The sequence below is a fragment of the Meriones unguiculatus genome, chromosome 10 (assembly GCF_030254825.1).
Source record: "Meriones unguiculatus strain TT.TT164.6M chromosome 10, Bangor_MerUng_6.1, whole genome shotgun sequence".
Classification (NCBI taxonomy): domain Eukaryota; kingdom Metazoa; phylum Chordata; class Mammalia; order Rodentia; family Muridae; genus Meriones; species Meriones unguiculatus.
This window is the reverse complement of record NC_083358.1, coordinates 51,232,640-51,259,826: the sequence shown is the minus strand read 5'-3', so window position 1 is coordinate 51,259,826 and position 27,187 is coordinate 51,232,640. Positions and strand designations below refer to the sequence as shown.

General features: G+C 37.8%; 1 protein-coding gene across 4 annotated transcripts in view; it reads left to right on the top strand.

The window, feature by feature from the left end:
- Nucleotides 1-27,187, top strand: part of Lrriq3 (leucine rich repeats and IQ motif containing 3) — a 93,431-nt gene that overhangs the window by 54,994 nt on the left and 11,250 nt on the right. For all 4 annotated transcript variants that reach the window (XM_060392443.1, XM_060392440.1, XM_060392441.1 and 1 more), the window contains one exon: nucleotides 10,247-10,373. In XM_060392443.1, the coding sequence (XP_060248426.1) occupies nucleotides 10,247-10,373 (127 nt within the window). The remainder of the gene's footprint in view (nucleotides 1-10,246; nucleotides 10,374-27,187) is intronic.

The following is a 27,187-nucleotide window of genomic DNA, read 5'->3' as shown; positions in this document are numbered from 1 at the left end:
ATCACTGTTGGACGCTGACTGTAAATGACATCCTTCATGTAAGAGCTCCGAGGACAGTTGTGTGTACTTGCTACCCACAGCACAGCAGCTCAGCTCCCTGAGAAAGCAAAGTTTTCGCTGATTCAAAAGAAGACCCTGGTTCTGAACAGCAGGGCCAACAGTTTTCACTAGGATAAAGCAGATTATCTGTTTTGTGTGACCTGGAAGTTAGCTCTTTTGAGTCCTGTTTGGAAGCTCTTGTGTCTGGACTAACACTTTGGAATCTGTAAACCAGCTTGTCTGAAAGTAATGAAGGAGAAAGGCGAGCAGAAAATAAGACACCAAGGTCTGTGGATCAGCTGTGATTCTGAACAGTTTTCTAAGGTGATCCTTCAACACAGTCAGCTTTCACCCACAGTAGAGCAAGATGATGATGCAAATGCTTCTGGATGTAGAAACGTACTGATTGCACCATGAACTATTTTGATCAGAACTTTGTAATCTCCTTTCACATAGAATGCCTCTGTTTCCATAGCAAAAAATAGGAAAATAGAAGCCAAGCTAATCAACAGACTAGAGCGAAGCAAAAGGTACAAAATGTGACTCGAATCTCATGCAGAAAAGTTTACTTTAAAATATTTAAATATTTACATTTCTACCAGCAATGGAGGAGGGTTCCTCTTTCTCCACATCCTCTCCAGCATGTGTGGTCACTTGAGTTTTTGATCTTAGCCATTCTGATGGGTGTAAGGTGAATGTGAGGTAGAAGGAAGGAAGAAAGGAAGAAGGGAAGGAGGGAGGGAGAGGGAGTGAGGGGGAGGGAGATAGCTTCAGTTTACCTCAGTTAAGAAGTCCAGTGTTTAGTGATGCCCCAAGGTTTTGTTTTTTGCTGTAATTGCACAGGACTTGTGCTATGTGGCTGTAGCCTCCACTCTGAGCTTTCTGCAGACTGGTACCATCTCCACTGAATGCTGAAAGGATTTCCTTCTTCATTTCCTTGGCCTGTTGACTTATAATGATGTGTAGCCAACAGAATATAGAGCTGGTAGCTGAAGAAAAACACATTTATTACTTCCAGGGACTTATATTTATCTATTGTAAGGTTGCAGATATCTTAGAAAGTTCCATGTTTAAGTTGGTACACAGGAGGAGCTTAGAAGAAGAGTATGTGATAGCTATGAGGAGTTGCTGGGTGAAAAGCTGACTCAGTGGAGATAGGGTATAAAATAATTCCAAGATAAGTGAGAGTAATGTTGCAAGTTTTAGGTGCTATAAAAGATAAGCTATAATTTCTTTAAAATTTATATCTGCTTATTGTACTCTCTCAAGGATGGAGTTGCTGCAGGATATGTCACATGGAGTGATTATCCAAATCTCCACACACTTCCCCTCATTGTTGTTTCTGTGCTGATTCCCTCTTTTGTTTGTTGGTTGTTGTTGTTTGGGTCACTACTCATGCAAAACTTAACAAAAGGTTTAATTTGTTCTGCCTTTCAGGATCATCTACAGCTCCAAGAAATACTGTAAATGAAGTCCTTCCTAAGGACCAGGTTTGTGGGGAAAAGTTTAACCCAAGCAAACAAACATTGTGATAAATGGTTGATACAGAGTGCATAAGATGCTGAGTGGTGACTGAGGGCAGGGAGACATTCTCCTAAGACTGTGACAGACATGAACTCTGTTGCCTCCTCTCGGATCACTTCCCCCTGGTGGTGCAGCTTTGCCAAACCACAGAGGAAGAGGATCCAGGCAGTCCTGATGAGACTTGATAAGCTAGGGCCAGATGGAAGGCAAGGAGGACTCCCTCTTTTAGTCAACTTAGGGGAAGAAGAGGTAGGTAGGGTGGCACTGTGGGAAAAATGAGTGAGGAAGCTAAAATAGCAATATAAAATGAATAAATAAATAACAATAAGATTGTGACAGGAGGTTTTCTGTGGAGAAACTATTCCTAGTTTATGCTTGAAGTATAGGGAGACAGCCATGCACAGTTCTGGAAACAGATCCCCACACAATGCCGTGCACCATGTAATAGCTTGTTTTGTTTGAGATGTGTTTATGAGGCTTAAGGCTATCCAGTGTGGCTGGTATTTAGTGAACCATAGCCAGAGATGAGATGAGTTTGGTGGTATAGTTACAGGTTATGTTCTTTTCTGAGTTTTTGTAGCTCACAGTAAAAAGTTAGCAACTCAAGCAGCCACCAGGGCATTTAAAACCACAAAGAAGATTCTTTCCCAATCTGTAGGCATTCATTTTGTTTTGATGACAGTGTCCTTTGCTTTACAGAAGCTTTTCAGTTTCATGAGGTTCCATTATTGATTGTTGCTCTTAGAGCCTGTGCTGTTGGTGTTCTGTTCAGGAAGTTGTCTCCTGTATCAATGAGTTCTAGGCTCTTCCCTACTTTTTCTTCTCACCGATTTAATGTGTCTGGTTTTATGTTGAGGTCTTTGATCCAATTGGACTTTAGTTTCATGCAGGGTGATAAGTATTGATCAATTTGCATTTTTCTACATGTAGAAATCCAGTTAGACCATCACCATTTGTTGAAGATACTATCTTTTTTCCATTGTATGGTTTTGGCATCTTTGTCAAAGATGAGGTGTCCATAAATGTGTGGGTTTATCTCAGGGTCTTCTGTTAGGTTAAATTGATCCACCATTCTGTTTCTATAACAGTACCATGCAGTTTTTATTACTGTTGCTCTATAGTACAGCTTAAGATCAGGGATGGAGATACATCCAGAAGATCTTTTATTGTAGAGGATAGTTTTAGCAATTGGGAAAGAATCTTTACCAACCCTTTATCTAACAGAGGGCTAATATCTGCTGGGAGCCAAAGCTATCTACTGAAGCCAAAGTCAAACAGTGAGCCAAAGCTATCTAGTGGAGACAAAGCTATTTACTTAAGCCAAAGCCAAGTAGTGAGCAAAGGTCATTTACTGGAGACCTAAAGCTATTTAGTTGAAGAGTTACCTAGGACCCAAAATCATGGGTGATTGATCGTGAGAACATCCGTCTGTTAGTTTTAGAGCATCGGGGAGATAGCTTAAGAAAACATCCTTACGGCATCTTGCAGGTGCAATATTTAACCCACAAGATCCAGCCATACCACTCCTAGGCATATATCCAAAAGAGGCTCAAGTACACAATAAGGACATCTGCTCAATCATGTTTGTAGCAGCTTTATTTGTAATAGCCAGAAGCTGGAATCAACCCAGATGCCCTTCAACTGAAGAATGGATGCAGAAATTGTGGTACATCTACACAATGGAATATTACTAAGCAATGAAAAACAAGGAAATCATGAAATTTGCTGATAAATGGTAGGAACTTGAAAGGATCATCCTGAGTGAGCTGTGCCAGAAACAGAAAGACACACATGGTATCATATAGATATATAATTTTGGATAAACCTACAAATATCTGTAAATCTAAAGAAACTAATCAAGATGAAGGACTCTGACTAAAATGCTCAATCCCCATCCTGAAAGGCAAAGAGGATGGACAACAGAAGAAGAAGAAAACAGGAAACAAGTTAGAAGCCTGCCACAGAGGGCCTCTGAAAGACTCTGCCCTGCAGACTGTCAAAGCAGATGCTGAGACTTATGGCCAAACTTTGGGCAGAATGCATGGAATCTTATGAAAGAAGTGGGAAATAGTAAGATCTGGAGAGGACAGGAACTCCACAAAGAGAGCAACAGAACCAGAAAATTTGAACACAAAGGTCTTTCCAGAGACTCATACTCTAACCAAGTATCATGCATGGAGATAACCTAGAACCCCTGCACAGATGTAGCCCATGGCAGTTCAGTGTCCAAGTGGGTTCCATAGTAATGGGAAGAGGAACTGCCTCTCACATGAACTGATTGGCCTGCTTATCATCTCCCCCTGAGGGGGGAGCAGCCTTACCAGGCCACAGAAGATGACAGTGCAGCCACTCCTGATGAGATCTGATGGACTAAGATCAGAAGGAAGGAAAAGAAGACCTCCCTTATCAGTGGACTTGGGGAGGGGCATGTGTGAAGAAGGGGGAGGGAAGGTGGGATTAGGAGAGGAGGAGGGAGGGGTTTATGGCGGATATAAAGTGAATAAAGTGTAACTAATAAAAGAAAAAAGAAACCACAAGGAAATGTATTCTGACCAATGTAAATGTACCTTGGTAATGCCAGTATGGGTGTTTGCATTTGACTGGAAAGAGATGATTACAGATGAAAGGCACAGACATATCTGAAGTGTCCTGAAGAACAAGGAGTCCAAAGATCTGCCACAAGATAGGGTAGGAAGTTTCAGGAAAGGGTAATAGGGAAATTTTATGCTTTGTTCAAACTTCAGAATTCCCTTAGAGGATGAAAAATATTGGGGAACTTGAAGCCTGAATTGCTTTTTTCTCTTTTCCTTCCCTGTATTTCCTTCCCTGTATTGTAGAGCCTAGTTACACAGGGTGTACTCTAACGATGAGCTGGTTTGTAGACTGCATATTTGGTAGACTGTATTAGTAGAATGTTAGTTGGTAGACTGTATTAGTTGACTGCACTAGTTGGTAAGCTGTATAGTAGAATACATTAGTTAGTAGACTCTATTTCATGGTCCAGAATATCTATAGTCATGTGAAACTGTTCCCAGGATCTGATGGAGTGCTTGGAAGGGAGAATTTCAGACCAACTCCTTCCTTCTAGATGAGACACCAGTACATGCCCTGTAGGTAGGCCTTCACAACCACTCCTCAGAGCTTCTGTCTTTGTCACCCATGCACTAAAGTGATTTAATGTGATTCAATTGATTTACTTTAATGAGAACGATTTAATTTAATTTGTCCAACTTCAATATCCACTCCAATTTAACATCCTCCATATAGCTAACCCAATGACTGCAGTGGGTTGACAGTATTGTGAATTTCTTATTGCTGTTTTAGTGAGTTTGTTCCTTTGCCACCTCATCAGAAAAAATGTGACAATTTTCTTAGTTTTCATTCAAATCTTGTATATAAGAATTGATAACATTGGGCTGAGAGTAGATTAGCTTATGGTATTACAAAAGTCCCTTGAGGACGATATTGTTTCAATAATACTTATCTTCCCCACATGGGTACTCAGCTTCTCAGGTCTCTACATAATATATTTTCATTTTAAAAGTAACTAGAAATGTCAAACATTACTGAATGAAAGTTTGCTACAGCCTTCACACCAAACACTGAGTTATCTCTGACTTTGTTAAAATGCATTTCTATCTGATTTATTTAATTTATCATCAGTCTATAAAATCCCTTGGCCAAATAGTCATAATTATTTTCTAAGGTCATCATGTACACGAGTCTGGTACACGGTAGTCTGGATAATATACACTAGATTTTGTGATGGTGCAATTAAGGTATGTATTATATATGGTCAGGTTTTTGATGACTTTTCTTTGAGAGCTCAAGGACCAATCAGTGTATGGCTGGCTCCCATCCATTCGCTCTCTCTCCTTACATACAGCAGAAAAGCCACCTTCCCTAGCCTCAGTAACTTTTGAAAGGCCTGGTTTAGTTATTAAATCCTGGACTGTTTGATGACCTTTCTATAGAATCATCTCAGTATAACACAGGGGCATTTCTGTCTTAGAAAAGCCAGGAAAGCAAAAATGATTTTAAATGATGAGAAACAACATGTGAGGGAGGAAAAATTGGAGAATTAAGTATGTATTTATGATATGTATATTATATATTATACACATATATAATATACAATATGTTATATATTATATAACATACATATTATATTATATAATATACAATATTATATATAATATATTATAATATATTATATATAATATATATTGTATATTATATATTATATACATTAGGAATGCTCTATTGAACTAGACCTCCTTTATCTGACCATATATATACATTTATATGTATACATATATATGTATGTATACACACACGTGTGTGTGATAACCTAATATCATTTATGGTAGAGACTAGATTTCTAATATCTGACAGGCATACTTTTTGTAAATATGTATATATACATACACACATGTGTGTATGTATACATATATATGTATACATATTTGTATGTGTGTGTGATAACTTAATATCATTCATGGTAGAGACTAGATTTCTAATATCTGACAGGCATGTTTTTTGTTTTCTTATTCTTTTGGGTAATGGAATGGAATAACTATAGTAAAAGTAAGATTGCTGGGAAAACTCATTTTTCTAATGAATAGGATAAAATAGAAGAAAAAGTGTACCATTTTATGTTTCAAATGGAATTTAACATTTCTTAACTTAATTTCCTTTGTCTCTTTCTGTTATTCCTTGGTACTATTACATGTGTCTGTATTGAATTCGGACACTTTTCACTCCCTATTGCCCTTTCTCAGACCTCTTGTCTCCTCGTCTTCCACTGAAATAAATTCTCACTGTGTTTAATGATGGTTTCTTGAATGTTAAATTCAAGCCGCTGCCGCATGGGAGGTCACAGGCCCTCGGAGGCTATAAATTCAATCTATCATAAATTTAGCATTTTTTTTATAATTGACCATCATGGATTTAATTAAAAAGTAGTGATCTACGCAATTTTTTTTGTCACAGTTGGTTTGGATTTAAGTGAGAATAGAAACATCTTTATTTAAAACCATGTTTTCCTACTATGCTTTGATGTTATGAATCATAAAGTGTGTGCTTGTCGATCTTAGGAGAAAGTCTATGAGCTGAAATGCCCCGGTTTTTGTATTTCTAGAAAAAATAGTGATTTTTGTTATGCGGATCATGAAAATAAATTGTCTCAGAATTGATAATTGAAAGATTTGTCACTGAAGGAATAAACACAGTTTGTTCTTTGTGGAAAATTTTCAAAGCACATGCCACTAACAGCAAGCCATAACTGCACTGTCTCCTACTGCTGGGGACAAAAGGCTTTCAGTCAGTAAATCAGAGATTATCATATGGAAATTTAAAAAAGATTGAGAGGTTTAACCTTTCCTTGACTCATTACAAAGCTAAGGGTGGCCCTGAAATTCTGACACCCCCACTTCCACTTCAGAGTGCTACCTTCATGTGAAAATAAGTTTCTGATAGAGTTTGGGATAAAAACCTGTTATTTTTCTGCTCTACTTGATGACCTCCCCCCACCCCCACACACTGTATTGAGTTTTCTGTCCCATGTGTAATTTAAATCTGGTCTCTCAGTAAGGTGTGGTGGTTCATGCCTTTCACCTCAGCACTCTGAAGCACGAGCGGAGGGATCAGAATTTCAAGGCCACCCTTAGCTAGATAGTGAGTCTAAGGAAATGTTGAAACTAAATCTTTTAAAATTTCCATGTGGTAATTTCTCTTACTGATCGAAAATCATTTGTGGGGGCATGAAGAGAATGATACCCCAACCAAGGATGATGCATGGAGAGGACCTAATACCTGGCTCAGATATAGCCCATAAATTCCTTGGGGTCTCTAGTAAGGGGAGCAGGGGCTATCTCTGGCATGAACTCAGTGACAGGCTCTCTGATCACCTCCCTCTGGGGGTGTGTGCAGCCTTACCAGGCCACAGAGGAGGACATTGCAGCCAATCCTGATAAGACCTGATAGGCTAGGGTAGGGTCAGATGGAAGGGGAGGAGGACCTCCCCTATCACTGGATTAGGGGACCGGCATAGGGGAGAAGAGGGCTGGGGAGGAGACGAGGGAGGGGGCTACAGCCAGGATACAAATTGAATTGTAATATATGATAATAATAAAAAGTTAAAATAGAAATAATAAAGATATTTATGAGCTTTCCACAGTAAAAGAGCATAGCTGATCTTTGCTCTTGATATTAAATGGTGACAAAGATCTATAAAGTGCATAAAACAATGGCAGATTAAAAGTAATAGGTAAGTTTTCAGGAACCTATTGAAAACGTCCTTCCTTGGGTCCTTGTTAGAAGGACTAGACCCAGGTCCTCAACACATAAGCAGCAGATTAGCATCTTAGGCTTCATGTGGGGCCACTAGTTAGGGGAGTGGGAGCAGTCTCTGACATGGACTATGTATCACTTGCCTCTGATGAGACTTTCCTACCAGGCCACATGGGAGGAAGATGAACTCAGTCCTCATGTGAATAGATGAGCTGGACTGTGTGCACCGGGGGCTCCCCTATTCTGAGAGGGGGATGTGGGAAGGAGGGATTGGAAGGAAAGGAGAGAGGGCCCTATGGCTGAGATGTAAATTGAATTAGGTTAATAATAATAATGAAACAAAAGTAAATGACTCAGGTTTACCTGAAGATGAATATACAGGCCTTCCAAATTTACTGTTAATTAGATAAAGCATAATATTCTCAAAGTCGTTAATAGGATGTATATTGAGGCAGGTGAGATGGCTCAGTAGGTAAAGAAGGTGCACGCCAGTGAGCCTGACACCTTGAATCTGATTCCTGTGACCCACCTCGTGGGAGAAAATAATCATGTCCCTCCGAAGTACTATGATTTCACATGTGTACTGTGGCACACCACACATGTCCGTACACACACACACACACACACACACACACACACTAAATGTAACAGTTTTTGCAAAGCACAGTATTTCTTCACTTTGGCATACATTCTTAATGATCCAGCAATATGTGTTTTTATTATTGTTGGTGGCTGTTTTGTTTGTTTTCGTCTTACCAGGATGGGAGTTTTATTCCAGCCTCTTCCTCACTCTTCCCCCTGGCTACATTCCTTGTATGCACCTTTGAATAGGTGGGAAGTCAATGAGATCTAACTGAAAGTGTGTAAAAGAACCTATGGGGACATTCATTTAGAAACACTGCCTGTTCCCTTTCTTCACTTCCCCATTCCCACCTTCCTGAGAAACGTGTGGATACCATGTTCCAGGGTGAAAGGCATGCAGATACAATGAGAGCAATGATGAGGGCCTTTTTCTTGACTCTTGGTCCTAGATGACCTGACTTGCATGGTCAGTGAATAAAAGAAGCTATCACAGTGTTGTCAACACCTCACCAATGTGTTCATGACACAGTCTACACTAGCCATCACTCCTGGTTTCCAGGAAGCCCCTTTCTGATCATCACTCTATTGTTTTCCCACAGATACCTGCTCCAATTGTACTAAAAAGACATGCATTTATCATGGTCTTACTCCAAGGTCCTTTCTTATATTACTGTTGCCTTTCCTCTCTGTGGCACATTAAGTGTTCTGTAAGGTAACTTTTTGTCCTTCCCTTTTTTTACACTGAACCTTCCTCAGGCTTTCTGACAAAATATCTTGTATCTATTATTAAAGGATAGGACCTCTTCTTTCCACTGCCTTTAGAGAATTAACCCCTGGTACCACTACCTGTTCCTATAAGGTTGTTTAACAGTGGAATAAACAATGGAGTTTTAAGGTTACTTACAAGTTTTTAAGAATCAAATCACAGTATTGCAACACACACAAGAAAGCTCTTTGAAACCCTGAAACATTTAGTATCACTGGTTGTGGTTAGTTTTTATTATCAAATTTACACAATCTAGAATCACCTGGAAAGGAAATTTTCGTGGAGATTTTCTAGGTTGGTTTGGCCTGTGGGTGTGTTTGTTGGTGGTTATTGGTTAGTTGGAGTAGGAAGATACACTCACCATAGGTTGTGCTATTCTTTAGGAAGAGGATTCTGAGCTATAACACTAGTGGAGAAAGTTAGCCCAGCATAGCATTTGTACATTAATTCCATGCTGTTTGTCCTTGACTCTGGAAATAATATAAGTTATATTATGTGCTACAAGTTGCTACAAGTTGCTGCTGCCCTGACTTCCCTCAAATGGTGGACTGTAACCTCGAGTTGCAAGGCAAACCTGTGTTTCTGTTTTCTTTCTTCTTTCTTTCTCTCTTTCTTTCTTTCTTTCTTTCTTTCTTTCTTTCTTTCTTTCTTTCTTTCTTTCTTTCTTTCTTTCTTTCTTTCTTTCTCTCTCTCTCCCTTCCTTCCTTCCTTCCTTCCTTCCTTCCTTCCTTCCTTTCTTTCTTTCTTCCTTCCTTCTCTCTCTCTCTCTCTCTCTCTCTCTCTCTCTCTCTTTCTTTTTCTTGTTTGGTTTGGTTTTTTGAGACAGCATTTTTCTTTGTAAAGATTTGGCTGTCCTGGAATTCACCCTGTATACTGCGCTGGCATTGAACTCACAGAGCTCTCTCCCTGCTTCTGCCTCCAGAGTGCTCGGATTAAGGGTGTACACCACCACTGCAAGCCATTTCTTATGTTGTGTTTTGTTTGCCAAGATATTTTATCACAACAAGAAACAAGATCCATCCATGTTTTTATTTGTTTTCACAGATGGTATCTACTCCTGATAACTTTAAACATTCTACTGAGTACAGAAATATTCCCTGGTTTGCATATGAGTTGAAAATGAAAGATACTGATGGAAAACCAAAAACACGAAGACATCACATTCAGAAAGGTTGGTGTGTTCTGATGTGAACTAAATAAAGCAACAGGACATTGGGTACAGTGATTTTGAGACATAAACACTGGACCCTAAAATACATGTTGAGACTTGTGTTGTTTTCCTCTCTACTATCTCAGTAATTCTCCCTCTTTAGAGTATGATATTGTAACTATGTGGTTACAGCCTTTACAGTATTATCTTGAATTACATGGTGATAATTAAGAATTATAGCCATAGATTACTACAGTTCTGTACATGGTTTTCTCTACCTCAGGTCACATCAGTTTTGCTTCTTCGGAGTTAATGCCAGGGTTCATTTATTTTAAAATTTGCTCTCCCTTATGATCAAATTGTTTGGCATTTGTTTAATGCACACCATAAGCTTTAGAGTTTTTTCCTCTTCTATGCAAAGGTATCCTGAGAAAAACAATTTAAGAGTAAATGGTTTACTTGGCTCACAAATTCAGCTTACAGTCCATCATTTCAGAGATCAGTGAGCAAGAACTTAAAGCAGTTACACATCAAATACACATTCAGGAGCAGAGCAGTGAATTAATGTGTGTGTGTGTGTGTGTGTGTGTGTGTGTGTGTGTGTATGTGTAGGGCTTAGCTTGGTTTTCCCATCTTACAAGCCCAGGATCATCTGCCTAGGTGGTGGTGCCACCAACAGTGGGTGGCAATTCCCACTTCCATCAAGGGTGATCAAGAAGTGATCATTGAGACACCCACAGGCCAACCGGATGCAGACAGTCCCTTGCTGAGAATTATTCCCAGTTAATTCAAGATTCGGTCAAGATGACGATCAAAATGATTACACCATATGTTATGCTTTTACTAATGATTATTCTTGCTACATTTTCACTTTTCAAAACTATGAATTCATTGACTGCAGTGATTTACCTTTATTACTCTTCTCATTTATGGAATGTATGTGCTCAGAGCTCATAAGTGACTTCTATTCTCCCAGAGAACAGAAGGTCACAGAGCAGCAGTGAAGCCCATGGTTATGGACAGTTTCTACTCACTGCTCTTAACCACAACTTTGATGATTTTATTGCATCTCTTAGAGTTTTCCAAAAAGTGTTCACTCATGAACACTGCAGAGCAATCAGTGTAAGTCAGAATTCTTTCCTGTTTTTCCTTTTTGAAAATAGTTTTGTTTTGTTTTACGTACATAACATCCTGATTATAGTTTTCCCCTCCGTTCCTTCCAGTTTCTCCTCTTCTCCCCTCACATCCACATCCACATCCACCCCTTTCTGCTTATCACTTCAAAACAAACACACTTCTAAGGGATAATAATATAATATAAAATATAATATAATGTAATGTAATATAACAAAACTAACACATCAGAATAGGAAGAAAACCACACAAAATAGAAGAAAATGCCCATGAAAAGACATAAGAAACAGGTATAGATGTAGAGACTCACTCATTTACACATTCAGGAATCCCACAGAAATTCTAAACAGAAAGTCCTAATATAAACACTAAGGACCTATAGGGTAAAAGAGAGAAAAAATTTTAAAAAAATGATTTAATATAGTTAAAAAAGGAAAAGCCCTGACAAAATGTTCTGAGATGAGGTGGCTCTAAAGCTGCTACTGAGTTTTTCTGCTATTGGCCATCTACTGCTGGGTATGCAGACTGCCTGTAGGAACACACTGTTTCCCCAGTGAAACTCCATTCTGTAGGCTGATACTTTGCCAGAATGATAGTGCCCTTTGCCATGGCAGAAGCTTTTCAATTTCATGAGGTCCTGTTTATTAATTGTTGGTCTTAGTTTCTTTTCAGAAAGTCCTTCCTGTGCCTATGAGTACAAAGCTATTCCTCACTTTCTCTTCTATCAGGTTAAGTTTATCTGGTTTTATGTTGAGGTCTTTGATCCGTTTAAAGTTGAATTTTGCTAAAGAAAACATCCATTTGGATTCTCCTATGTGCAGCTGTTCAGTTTTTCCAGCACCATTTGTGGAAGATGCTTTTCTTCAGTGTGTATTCCTGTGCTACTTCATTGAAAAAGCAAGCAAGCAAGCAAAAAAACCACAAGTATTCATAGGTGTGTGGATTTATGTCCAGGTCCCCATTTTGATTCCATTGATTGACATTTCTCTTTTGTACCAATACCATACTGCTTTTATTTCTATAGCTCTGTAGTACAATTTGAAGTCAGGGCTGGTGATACCCCCAGCAGTTCTTTTATTTTATAGGATTGTGTTAACTATCCTATTGTGTGTGTGTGTGTGTGTTGTATGTATATATGTGAGAATAAGAAACTGAAAGTTGTTCTTTCATGATCTATGAATAATTGTGTTGGAATTTGGATGGGGACTGCTTTAAATCTGTAGGCAATCTGTGGGATGGTCATTTTACTATATTAATCCTATGAATCCATGAGTATGGCAGACGTTTCCATCTTCTGATATCTTCTTCAATTTATTTTTTAATGTCTTAGTTTTTATTATGCAAGTCTGTCTCTTGTTTGGCTAGTGTTACCTCATGTTATATTATATTTTTGAGAAAATTATAAAAGATTTTTTTCCTGATTTCTTTCTCAGTCTATTTATCATCTATATTTAGGAAGGTTTTTTTCTAGTGTTTTATTTATCATCTATATTTAGTTTTTCTAGTCTATTTATCATCTATATTTAGGAAGGTTTTTTTCTAGTGTTTTTTTCTAAGTTTGTTTTGTATCCAGCTACTTTGCTGAAAGTGTTTACTATGTATAGGAGTTCCTTGGAATTTTTAGGGTCACTTATGATATACTATTGTATCATCTGCAAATAGTGATTACTTTGACTTTCTTCTTTTCAATATTTATCCCCTTGATCTCCTTCAGTTGTCTTCTTTCTTTAGCTATAACTTTAAATACGTTACTGAATAAGTATGGAAAGACTGGACTACTTTGTCTTCTTCCTAATTTTAGTGGAATTGTTTTAAATTTTCTCCATTTGGGTTGTTGATGTATGTCCTTTGTATCTCTCTGGGACCTTTAACATGACATGGTATTAAATTTTGTCTAAGAAATTTTCTTCATCAATGAGATTGATCATGTGGTTGTAGTGCTTTGTTTTTAAGGTGGATTACATTCATTGATTTACATACATTGAACCAACCTTCATCTCTGGGATAAAGCCCACTTTATTCAGGATCATCCTTATCAAAAGTTCATGGATTTGGTTTCCATGTTATATGACTGGGCATTTTTTCATATTTGTTCACAAAGAAAATTGGTCTGTAATTTTCTTTTTGGTTTGGTCTTTATGTGATGTGGGTATCAAGGAAACTCTGGCTTCATGATAAGAGATGTACAGTGTTTCTTTTGTTTCTATTTTGTGGAATATTTTGAGGAATACTTTCATAACTCTTCTTTGAAAACTTGGTAGAATTCTGTTTTAAAACCATCTGGCTCTGGGTTTCTTTTCTTTCTTTTTATTTATTTTTTTTCTGCTTCTATTTGACTAAGGCTCATGGATTTATATAAATTCCTTATCTGATCTTGATTTCACTTTGGAAAGTGGTCTGTACAGAGGAAATTATCCATACTTTTAGATTTTTCAAGTTTGTTGGAGTACAGCCTTTTAAAGTATTAGTTCATGAGTTTCTTGTTTTCCTTGATGCCTGCTGTTGTGTCTCCCTTTCCTCTCTAGTTCTGTTAGACTGGATATTGTCTCTGCATTTTAGTTAATGTGGATACAGTTTTCTCAACCTTACTGGTTTTCTCAAAGAACCAACTCTGGTTCATTGATACTTTGTATTGTTTGATTTTTCTGTTTGTTTGTTTTTGTTTCTATTTTATCGATTTCAGACATGGGTTTGACTATTTCTTGTTATCTAATCCTTTTGAGTTTTATTTTTTGTTCTTTAGCTTTCAGGTATGTTGTTAATTTACTCTGTGTGTGTGTGTGTGTGTGTGTGTGTGTGTGTATGTGTGTGTGTGTGTGTGTGTGAGTGTGTATGTATGATCTAGTGATATGAAATTTTCTGTTAGAACTGACTTCATTGGGTCTCCTAAAGTTGATTAAGTTGCCTTCATTTTCATTCACTTCTAGAAAATCTTTGATTTTTTTAAAAAAAATTATCTTCTCAATTTTTAATTCGGTAGCAAGTTGTTCAGTTTCCATGAGTTTGTAACCTCTCTGTTGTTTCTGATATCCAGCTTTAATTCATGTTGATCAGATAGATGCGGGGTTTATTTGAATTTCCCTGTATTCTTTTGAATCTGACTATCTTGTCAACTTCAGAGAGAGTTCTAAGAGTTGCTGAGAAGAAGATGTATTCATTTGTGTTTGCGTGAAATGTTCTGTAAATATCTGTTCAGTACGTTTGGTTTACAATGTCCAGGAAGTCATTAATGCAGTGTTTGCCAACATTTCATTGAAATGTTGAAGATAATTCACTCACATACTACACTGAAGTAAGCCATTCTGGAGAACATATATGTGATGCTTAATTTTGAGTGTCAAGGTTTTTGGATCTGTAATACACTAAAAGACAACTCACTGGACTTTCTTACAAGATTATTTAAATGGGAAGGCAGCTTTCTGCTTATCTTCACTCTGGCTGGCAGCTTGTTCTTCCCTGTGCTTAACTTATAGTTAGAACCCCCTATGTAGACTGAAGACCAGCAGTTCCCCAGTAATGCTCGAGGTCTTCAATGCCAGACTGGTGTTACTGAGGCATGCCGCTTCATGAACAACTACTATGTTCTCAGCCTTTCCAGTGTGAGGTGATCATTTTTGGACTACCTGAACCATAATGTGTAAGACAACTTAGTTACTTCCCTTTAAATAGATATTCATTCTGTAAGTTCTGCTGCTCCATTCAACCCTGACAAACACAATATGTATGGCCCTTGGAAAGGAGTATACTGTCTACATCTGTGTATTAAAATAAAACAGAGTATATTAAGGAATACTTGCAGAGATACATACACACAAAGAGAGAAATGTAGATAATGTATATATGACAGTATATACATACCTTTTTTCAAATGAAAGAATTTTTCAACATTTTAAGTTGTAATTTCATCATATCATTTTTATGTGAGGTGGTTTTTGTTTGTTTGTTTGTTTGTGTGTGCATATAAGATACTGGGAACTGAATATAGGCCTTTTTCCTTGTAAGTATATATTCTGCCAGTTAGTTGTGTCTCTAACTCCTGTAATAATTTGTGTGTATAAAGATTATACTTCCAGATTAAGGCTTCTTAGTGATGATCTCTTATTTTACTTTATAATCAGATTTTTAAAGATTTTACATGATTTTTAACACTGTTTTCCTTTCATAACTGTATATATGTATACATTTGATAAAAACAAATTTAATTCAATAATGGACTATTATTCATCTTCATTGAATAGCAACAAAAGGTTTTAGGATAAAGTAAGAGTAGTTGTTAAATTTTAGGTGTGGAAGTCAGTGTTGACATTCTTAAGATCAAGTCCTGAGCTAAGAACCTGTTGGAGAGAGTTAAGAGTGAATATAAAGGTAGAAATGAAAGAGTTCTCAATTCTTGCCTCTTCTCAGCAGTTTTGACAGCAGAGGCAGCAGCAGACAATCACGGCCAATCTGGATTGTGAGTCAATCTTCCATACAGTGAGTGAGACCTGTCTAAAAACCAACAAACAGCCCATAATTTAATGTTTATACTGTCTCCAAAACCGATACAAAAGGAATTCAAACTAACAAGTAGGAGAAATACAGAATTGCTGTACAAAGACATTTTAATGTGAAATTCATAAGTATTGATTACAAGTAAAGTGTGATGGACCATTATGATCAAAACATTTGATAAATACAATTTCTGTACCTGCAATTAATTGCTTGAGGTTTGCAGTATAGAACAGTAAAGGAGAAGGGAAGTCTGTTAAGGAGAGTGGTCAAGGGATCACTCTTCTTGGCAAAGGGGATGCGAGTGTGGCTTTAACTTTATGTTTTCCTCATGGTGTAGTCTGGTAATGAGCACCTCAAGAAGTTGGCCAGTATTCTCTCTTCCAATCAGAGCAATAGTGTCAACAGTCAGTGCTTGATTGTAAAGTGCTAATTTTTCAAACGCTACTTTATTTGAGGGTTCTCTAAAGCTTATACCTGCCTTCCAACCCTTCAACCTCAGGTAGGGGAAAAAGAAGGTTGTAAGGGAAAGGGGACATAGCCCTCTTTATTTCTTCCTGCTGGGTAGGGTCATAGAATTATTTTGGGTTCAATACCAATATCCATTGTCAGGAAATCCAGAAGTCCAGGGAACCACCAACAGAAGCAGGATGAACCAGCAGCAAGCAGTCCTCCTCCGACTCCTCCAAGTGGCCATGCTTTTTATCTCTGGGTTATCATATTTATATCCCTCAAAATCTCCAGAATTCTACTAATTCCAGCTGGCAAAGCCCATGCTCCGCATGAGACAATTAACTGTCTCATGTGAACAAACTAAAATTCCCAACTTGGGATTATAACAAAAACATCTTTACACATCATAAACCAAAATGTCCACAGCACTTGATAATACAGGTCACTCCTCAACAGATTCACCCACATACCATTCCTTGTGAGCACTGTAATTTTTCACTTCCACTGTTACAAATCCAACTCTAAGGAAACTTAAGAATGTAATGAAGACTAACCACTAATATTCTGAAAAGGTGCATGTGAGTGTGACCTAACTTTATGAGAAGTATATGGTGTGCATGGGCTTTGCCAAATCTTATCTGAAATTTTGAACTTAGTTGATAAATTAGTAATCACAGATTTTTGCTTTTGCTCCCTCCAGAGTCTTCAAATAATAATGTTTACAGTAGAATTAATTGTACATATTGTGTAATTTTATATGTGCATGTGTGGAGTGGCTCCTGGACAGGTTTCCTTGAGACACGAGAGAGACTGGTTCTCAGAAGACTTAACTCTGAGTGAACAGAACCTGGAAGTGACAACTTGAAAGTCTTATTTTTAAATATTAACACCTGTGTTGATAACTTTGTGGATAATTAATCTTTGCATGGCTTTAATGTGTATTTTATTAATATTTTATTAGAAACAAGATATAATGACATTATATTATAGATTTTATGACTTTATATAACTAAAAATACTATTTGTAATGTCATGTATATCTGAGCACTGTGTCTCCTACATAGAATCAATCATATTTCAATTTTCTTTAAATTTTTTATTTAACTTTTATTAATTACACTTTATTCTTTTTGTATCCCCCCATAAGCTCCTCACTCCTCCCCTCCCGGTCCCACCCTCCCCCCCTTTCTGCATGCATGCCTCTCTCCAAGTCCACTGATAGGGGAGGTCCTCCTCTCCTTCTTTCTGCTCTTTTTTTTTTTTTTTTTTTTTTTGTTCCTCTCAATGCAGCTTATTCAGGAACCTTGAACAATCTTCTGAAAGCCAGCCCACAGCTTAAAATAGCCTCTGGGTAGTCAACCCCAGCGTGCTTCGTGGGCTATGCAGATAGGTCCACATACAGGGAAGCAAGCCAGATCCTCAGCCTTAGACAAATATGGAGTTGTTTGTGACAGAGATTTATTTACATGAACATTCAATGTTGATAATTTTAATCCTTCATAAGATGAACAAAAACACTAGTGTGTGAAGGACATATGGCTATAGATGCTGTCCCAACTGTAACCTTTGAGCTGTTGCTAGTCCTTTTTCTGCTGTGTTTAAGTTACAGTGATGCATGTGGTAACTCAAATTCTGCAATCTTCAATGATGAATTACACAATAATAAGGACTTTAGGACCTCTCAGGACCACTTATGCAGAGGCCAACTTAGCATGATTAACTTGTCAAAGTAGACACACATGTCAGAGTTCCTACATCACTGACTCTACACAGAATTCACTCAAGGTAACAAGTGGAGCAGGTAGACTTCCTGGTATAAGAAGGAATGTTCACAATCTACTTTCTCTTGATGAATGTGAATCTTTGTTCTGAAAATCAAGCAACATCTACTGGAAGGTTCACATTTTTTTTTGTTTTGTTTTATTTTTTTTTCTGGTGTGTGCTGACAAGCTAGATACTTCTGTTGTACCTCAGAATAGTTAACACGTGAGATTTTCAAGGTGGCACAAGCCAGGTGCTCTGTTTGTTAAACATGTATGAGCTCTTAGTAAGGACTCCTTGGCTAGATACTGAGCAGAAAGCCTTTTCCACATCAAAATATGAGTCATTTATGTTTTCCAGTAGTGAAGGTGACATGAAGTATCTATCCTATCTGTGTAGCTATCTGTTTATGTATCTATCTATACATCTATGTATCTATCAATCTATCTATCTATCTATCTACCTACCTACCTACCTACCTATCTATCTATCTATCTATCTATCTATCTATCTATCTATCTATCTATCTATCTATCTATCTAGTTTTGTTTTCAAGACAGAGTTTCTTTGTATAACCCTGGATGTCCTGGAACTCTCTGTAGACCACTCTGGCCTTGAATGCAGAGATCTACCTGCCTCTATGATTGAAGGCATGCACCAACACCACTTAACAAGGTTGAGTTTTAAATTTAGCTTACTTCTTTTAATTCTTTGCCTTAGTCATACCCACATTGTAAATTAAATGAATGGGGGTGGGTCCTTGTTCTTTATTCCTGATCTCCCAGTAGAGTGTGGTATTTTATTCTATTGTGGATTCTGTTCACTACACAAGGCACTTAACAAACAACAGTAAAACAAGACTAAATATTCTTTTGGATAAACTGCACGTTTCTGTAGAAATAATATAAAAACATGAAGTGAACACCTCTTCCTCCTCTTGTACTTGGAATCTGGATGTGTTCTTTGTCATTTCATGCAGATCATTGAATATACTTTTGAGTTCAGTATATGTAAGAGACAAGTGTCAAAGAATTTTGTTGTAAATATTATTGAAGATATTGGTTTTACAAAGTATTTAGCTAATAACAAATATCTGTGCCTACCTTTTTTACCTTACATTCATGCTTTTAATACTTCCAATTTTAATTCTTTGTAACCAAATAATTTTATTCTTCTTCTTGAAGTTGATATGTCATTGCAAGCCAAAATTTGCAGGTAATATTGTACTTCACTATGGCTGACAATACACTTCATATTGCATTCAAGTTAATGTAACACCAAACAATGCTTATTATAATCTATAAACAAAAATTTGTTTAATGTTAGAAACTGGCACAGATCATGTCTTATGGCTCGAAGGCCACACCCAGCTGGCATTATAGAGCTTGCAGTGTCTGCAGAGCCAGTAGTCTCCAATCCCACATCACAACTGACATGACTGCAATTTCTCATTTCTGAGCATCATTTACATGTCCTCTGCCACTGTAAAGAAGCTACTTCCAAACTCCAGTAGGAAGCACCAGCTGTTGCATAAGTGGCACTTCTGAGGCCATTCCTGATTCAGAGGGTTCACCCTGATTCACGGGGTTAACTGTTTGAAGGTTATCTGGTCAAAGTGCCTGTGACCTGTGCAATGTGCAGCCACATCCTCCATCACACCTCCTGTTTTCCTCCAGATCTACTTAGTGTCTGAACTGAAGGCTAAAGATTTTTCTTGTTTGTTTCCATTTTCTGCCTCCAACTCTTTCCCTCCAATTTCATCTCATCCATCATATCTTGCTAATTTCAGCCCACTCCTCTTCATACAATTATAACAGTCCTTTTGCTATACTCCCAACTTGTTTCCTGGAATGATGAATATTAATCCAGGATCTAAAATAATACCAATTAAATTACTGCAAATGAATAATTGGAGTATATATACACATAAAACTAAAAATTTTCTTTTGCAATTTAACCTTAAATGAACAATACTGTATTTTGTTTTTACTTCTATATAATAATTTAAATTTCCTCACTATTACTCTTACTGGCAACACAAAGAAGGATAAGATCATATGGAAATAAATTGGCTATTATGGGAATTATTTTGTAACTAAGCAACATTGCTGCGCAACGCATGTACCCCACTCTGTTGCCAACCTCCTGCAAAAAGTCAGATGGAAATTACATGAGCAATCTCTCCACTTGACTGTGAACAAAAGTGAAACTCCTCACATCAGAGTGAAAACAATGATAGGAACTGTTTTGTTGGCTACTTTGTAAAGCTTGGAGAACATATGCTACATGAACATAGCTGTGAAGGCCTCCTGATCCACATGGGCAGTATAAATCAGCTTCATCGTACCGAGCTATTGTAATTTTGGGGTTTGTCTATGAGGGAAGTTGAGATGAATCATTCTGTTAAATACAAAAGTCAGCAACACAACACAAACCCTAAAATACAGTCACATCTTAATAGTCAATTGTCAGAAGTAATAAATTCTTGCTACTGGCTGACTAGAAAGAGGGTAATTGTGTTTCAGAATACCAAACATTTTCTTGTTCTACATGAAAGGCCAATGGTATGCCAAATATTTTGTAGCTGTAAGAGAAGTCAGAAGTATTGATTCTGTTTGTTGGTACATGAGTGTATGTGCCCATTCACCTTATGGAGAAAAGAGCAACATAATATAGAAATCAGCAAAAGGTTTAACAATCACTAATTGTAAACTGAAGGCAATAAGGAAGAAAAATAAGGAGAAAGGATTTGAGACACAGGAGAAAAAAAGATGAAAATATTGCATAAAAACATTCTATGTACATTCTGGAGACCATCTACACTTGAGTTTTAGAGTTTTCTATGTCATACGACTATAAGAATAACCTGCTGGGAAGAGCTCAGTAAGAAATGTTACTAGGAATAAAGAAGCCTATTTACATTGTCCTGCCAAAAGTCTCATGATTAGCACCATTTTTAGCAAGAGAAGCATTGGTTCTAAAACCCATTTATAGAACACAACAAACTCCACATGCCCAAAGCATCTTTTATATAAAGATGTACAGGTCTTTAATATATAAATCTTTAATGTATAGAAAACTAAGTTTGACAACTCACACTTCCCAATATGCTCTGCAAACTCAGAGTCACCAAGTCTGTGAAAGTGGGACAGAGCTGCCAGCTCCATCAGCGATGCAGGTGCACAGTATACGTGCTCATGTGTGCTCATGAGGCAGAATCACCATCTTCACAGGAAAGGGCCACCAAGGGAGTCACTGCAAGTGTAAATTTTGCATGCTGCAAACAAAGCTGCCTCCTCTTTGACAGACGCTCCAGTGTGTGTTGTCGTAATTTAAATATCTCCAAATGAATATGGACTAAAATCACGTGAGTCACTTTGAAGCACGCTGAACATTAGCTGCGGGTGCTGCTAGATTGCTGTCTCCAACAGGGGCCAATGATGGAAGTAACTACAAGATCTCCCTACCTAGTCAGCTCCCAAGACACAAATGATTTAATTTAAAATTGAAGTTAACAATCCTTACATTTTAAGTTGAAGTTATTTTCATTAGTTTAATATTCATTATTTCTTCTTTGTAAATTTGACAGTTGGATTGGATTTAGGTGTAGAGGACAATGAATAAACTTTGTCACTGACAGAATGTAGAACAGCATGTTCTCAGACAGCTCTTGTACAGAAGGAATAATTTTCAGCAGTAGACAAGGGAGGGGGCAGGGCAGATGCCCTGACACTGAAGAGTGTTTACTGCTCTTGCACAGGATGCCAGTTCTGCAGCAAGCACACACACTGGGTAACTCACAACCTAGTGTAACTTCACTTCCAGGGAATCAAAACTCCAGACCTCCTCTGGCACCTGCACACTTTTGTACACATACCCCATCACACACACACACACACACACGCACACGCACACACACATACACACTTACAAAGGACAGAGGGGTTCAATGCTTCTGAACAGAGCAAATCAGTCACCTACAAGCTCACTTTCTATACTGGTGCAAGTTGCTCCCAGCACAGCTCATTCTTGAGTAGAGTGTGACATTTTCAGTGGATTGACTTTGGTCAACTTTTCATTGCTTGTGGCTTGAATAACCCAACTCTCCTCCTGTGGTTGTGTGTAACATGGCTAAGGGAAGAACTCCTGGGAACCCCATGCTGTTGTGAGCAACAAGCAGAAAACGGAAGGTGCGGGCCAGTATCACTGAGAGCGTTGTCACCCTCCCGGAGCAGAAACTGTACAGTACAGATGTTGACCCTACAGCCTTTTTTATTTTATTCTGTGATCCACCCTCCCTTACCCTGTTCTTTATTTCCCTTGTAGTAACCCTGTAAACTCTGTGCTCTATTGAAGGCCACATCCCTGTACTGAGAAGTTAGGAGACTGCCAACAATAGCAAGCACTTCACATCCATTTGTGCAGGGCCATGTCATAATTACACAGATTTTACACAAGGTTAGACCGGTGGATCATAAACCTGTTATACATTCAGAAGTAAGTGAGATTAGTCAGCACAAGTGACAGACTTTTGTCACAGGGCTCCACTGACCCGGAAACTAGCAAGAGGACAGAACATGGAGTACAGTAGCATCCACATGTTTGGCTCATAGGTAGGGCAGTACAGCTATAGCCCAAACAGAGCAGTACATTTAGCAATGAGTTTTGTAAGTACACCATTTCTAAGCAACCCTGTGCAGCACCATCTCAGAAAGAGTGTGTGCAAACTGAGACACGGGGACTTGTGCTTCAGCCTCCACCTGATGCTGTCAGTACTAAGTACCCATGGCTGTCAGTTACCAGAGGGTTTCTGTTTGTTTTTTTATGAGGGTGGGGATGGGGGTCTCACTGCACATTCCTCTCTGGTCTGAATCTTGCTTTGTAAATAACCTGCTCTAGCACTTTTGAGCAGCAATCTTCTGACCTCGGGTTATGCTAGTAACTGTGTAAATAGAAACAATTTGTATTGGTTCAAAGGGATTTGTTAGTGTAAGAAGAAAACACTTTGAAAATATATTGTATTAATAAAAATTTAAAATATTTTAAGGAAATCAATTTGGATATGATTTTGGGTTGAATGGGTGTGTATGTGTTTATGGACTGACACACTATAGACACTATACAGACTACAATAGCATGCTTGTGTGTGTGCTCAAGTACAGATATTGTACGCTGTGGGAGCAGCCACACATGCATGTTTTTAATGTAGTTTGCCAAACAATTTTTCCTCTAGATTTTCCTTCCCCAACAAACATCACTGCTTATCAATTTGTGCAATCTGCATGCTATTAGTAATATCTGAGAGCTTTTTAAATTCTGATCCTATGTAATTCAACATCAAGGAGTCTGGCTTTATCTACGAAGGACTCCACATGTTTGTATCATTCCTCAACTTACTGCGTATCAACACAGATTGTTCGTACCATGGTAAAATGCCACACATTGCATATCTTCTGTACTGAAAGGGCTTGTAACCACTCACCATTTGTTGTGACCTGGAAGGCTACACAGCATCTGATCTTGCTACACTTCTCTGGCTACAACTACTACCACTTCTGTTTGACAATTTCCTGCCTTCTGACCGTAATATAGTTTATCTTTACTTCTGGAATGTTTATCACTGCCTGTCCTGACCTTCTTATGGTCTTCATCTGAAATTAAGTCAATTTTTCTAAAAATGTCTTCCTTGTCCATTCAATAGAATCCCTTAGCCATCAATACTCATCTTCATCAAGACACTGGTCCTTATTTGAAGTTTCACTTGTCACCTTCTTCAAGAGAAGTTTCCTGAGACTGGAAAAAAAATGCATTTATTAATTGATTACTTACCTCCTTTTGTTAAAAAAATATACCTGAAACACAACAAATATTCAAACTTTCATTTATTCTCTCAGGTATGTGAATGTGAATCCTTATTATCTAATGTCCACACAGACAGTTCACAGAAGACAGTTTGGGGTTAAGGAGAGGTAGGTGCTATGCATTTAAGTAAAAGCATTCTCATTTAAAAAGAAAAAAAATACATTTACAGAAAACGTAAGATCTGGGAACTAGAAAGAATCGAGCAGGAATGTCTTTTTTGTGACCTGTGTGTATGAATTACATGTGTATTTGCTAAAGTAAGGATGGGTATCTTAAGCACAGAAAAATCACTCCATGTGATCAAAGCAATCTCAGGAAACTAGATACTATTCAGTTCCTCAGTGAGATCACATGACATTCTTAAGTGCCTGCCAAGGGAAGGAAATTGGTGTTGTCTATACTTGTTAGCCAATGAAATTGAGAACTGAGAACCAAGACAGGATAAATGCCCACATTTTTTTGAATATACCATCCTCATTATCTAGGAAGAAATTAAAACAGAGGGACAAGTAATGCAACAGACTGAATTACTGTGAAACAAAATAGAAATAAATAATTCAGGAAGAAGAGAAAAATTGGCTGCAATGTGGTGGTTATAGGTAGCAATTAAGAAATGTAGATATTTTATGAGACTGTGAATATATATCATCTTTGAAGGCTCCATCCAGCTTCTAACACTTGTACTTATTTCTGCTTTGGAAGTTGGTTCACGGAGCCTCTGCCATGCTTCTATTAATGTTGCTTCAAGGTATTTGTTTGAGAGCAAACCCCTCCTGGATACTTCAAACTACAAACTGAAGCTGTTCCAAATGCCATGTGCCTCCTAGCATATTCCAACTGAATAGCAAACACAAAGCATTGTGGTGACGGCAGGTCTGTTTCATCCTTATTTGCATTTTAGACAATTCTTAGATTATAGGGGGTAAGAAAATTTGTCAGCTAGGCCTAAATTTCCATTTTAAAAATAAGGAATAATTTTAAATTCTCAGAAGTGAAGTGAGAGGTTAGCCAATGCTGGGCTGAATGAATGGTCCCCTGTTACCCAAACAGTCTTAAATTCATCATTTTGTTTTATGGATACATTTTTAAAAAGCTTCTTCTTAAGAGAAATCAAAAAGAAAGACCAAATAAATAAATAAATAAATAAAAGTTTTCCATTCTCTTTAAATCATGAGCCTATTTAGGGGTAAAGGAATGTGATAGCTAGAAGAGGTTTCTTCACAAATGGGCTGGTTTCTGCTTTCAGGCCTGAGGGTTCCAGCAATCCTTCCCCTGATGCCTGTGCCTCCTGCCTCCTCAGCCCTCTGACTCCTTGACAAGGATAGCAACCCTTCATAGCTCTTATTTCACCCAAGGAGAGCTCAATGGGCAGATCTCCTTTGTGAGGCCATAAAATAACAACAAGCATAACTTTTACATAGGAAGGATTTCCATTTTTGTTACTTGATCAAAAGTTTCATTTTTCTAAAGATGGTAGCTATAGTCTGAGGGTGAGAAGAAATATTTATATATGGTGAGTGTTAAAGGGCTCCTGGTACATCAAGAATTCAGGAGTTTTGGGGATGTGCTCAACTTTCCACCATATTTTACCCTATTGTGATGTTTCATTACAGCTCGCAATTACCCTAATATCTATTTTTTAATTTTTTAATTAAAGTTTTATTTTTATATTAGTTATAGTTTATTTACTTTGTATTCCAGCTGTAGCCCACTCTCTCATTCCCTCCTAGTCCCACCCTCCCTCCTTCATCTCTTCCCAGCCCCTCTGTAAGTCCACTGATAGGGAAGGTTCTTCTCCTGACCTTAGCTTATCAGCTCTCTTCATAACTGGCTGCAAAGTCCTTCTCTGTGACCTAGCAAGACTGCTCCTGCCTCGGGGGCTGGGAGGTCAAAGAGCCAGCTATTGAGTTCATGTCAGAGACAGTCCCTGTTCCCCAACTAGGGAACCCACTTTGATACTGATCTACCATGGGCTACATCAGAGCAGGAGCTCTAGGTTATATCCATCCATGGTCCTTATTTGGAGAAACAGTCTCAGAAAAGACCCCTCCCCCATTGTGGTGTTTCATTACAGCCAGCAATTACCCTAATATCTATTTTTTTTATTTAAATGTAGTGTCAGGACTACTATTTAAATCACCAAAGTAGCTGTTATTTCTAAGCCTACATTTCAAATGCCAATTATTTTTTTCTCTAATTTTTTTAAAAGCTATGTGAATGAAGAGTGCCAAATTAAACTATATGAATAATATTTTCATGATGCACTAAGCTGGATAAAAGGCTAATTCAACAGCAGTGTCAAGCAATGTCTGGAAAGTGTGCACCATTGTACCTCCAGGCACTTCTCTGCACTTAGCCTGGGTCAGACATGCGGAACAAAAATGTGCTAATGTCACTTTCTCCTCTTCTTTCTTGCACCAGAACATGACAGTTCACATTATTTTATGTCAGCGCCCTTCATATCCAAAGGTTGTGCCACAGCTGCTACTGTTCCCTCCACATATATAGACAGGTAACCTTTAGCCCATTTCTCTTGAAGTGTATTTATTATCATTCCATTAATTCAAAATGGAATGATAATTTGAATACCATGCTATCAAAATATTTTTCTTTAATATAATTTTAGTTAAAATATAATTACAATATTTTGTTTCTTTCCTTGCCTCCAACTCCTCTCATGTTCCATGTTTCCTGATTGTTACCCTCTCAAATTGATGGCTTCTTTTTCCTCATTATTTTTAGACACATACACACACACAAACACACAAACACACATAAAAATATAAACTGCTGAGTCTCTTTTTCTTTTTTGTGCATATGATTCAGGACTGATCATTTTGTACTGGACAGTTAGGGGATTCAAACCTGAGAGGGGCTAATTCTTCTCTCAGCAGTGATAAGGCATGATCAGTTCAGTTGCTTGTAGCTCTCTGTCTAGCTCTGTACATCTTCTGGTTGGGCATTAACACATCTTTTGATGTTGCTGTTCAGAGATTGCCAGGAAGTCTGCTGTGAGACTGTGTGTCCTAGAAATGACCAATGACACAAACAAAAAAACTGACCATTATGATATTACTGCAATAGTTTGTCACTGAACCACCGCAGACTGTAGAGAAGCTGGTATATGTGTGGTCACC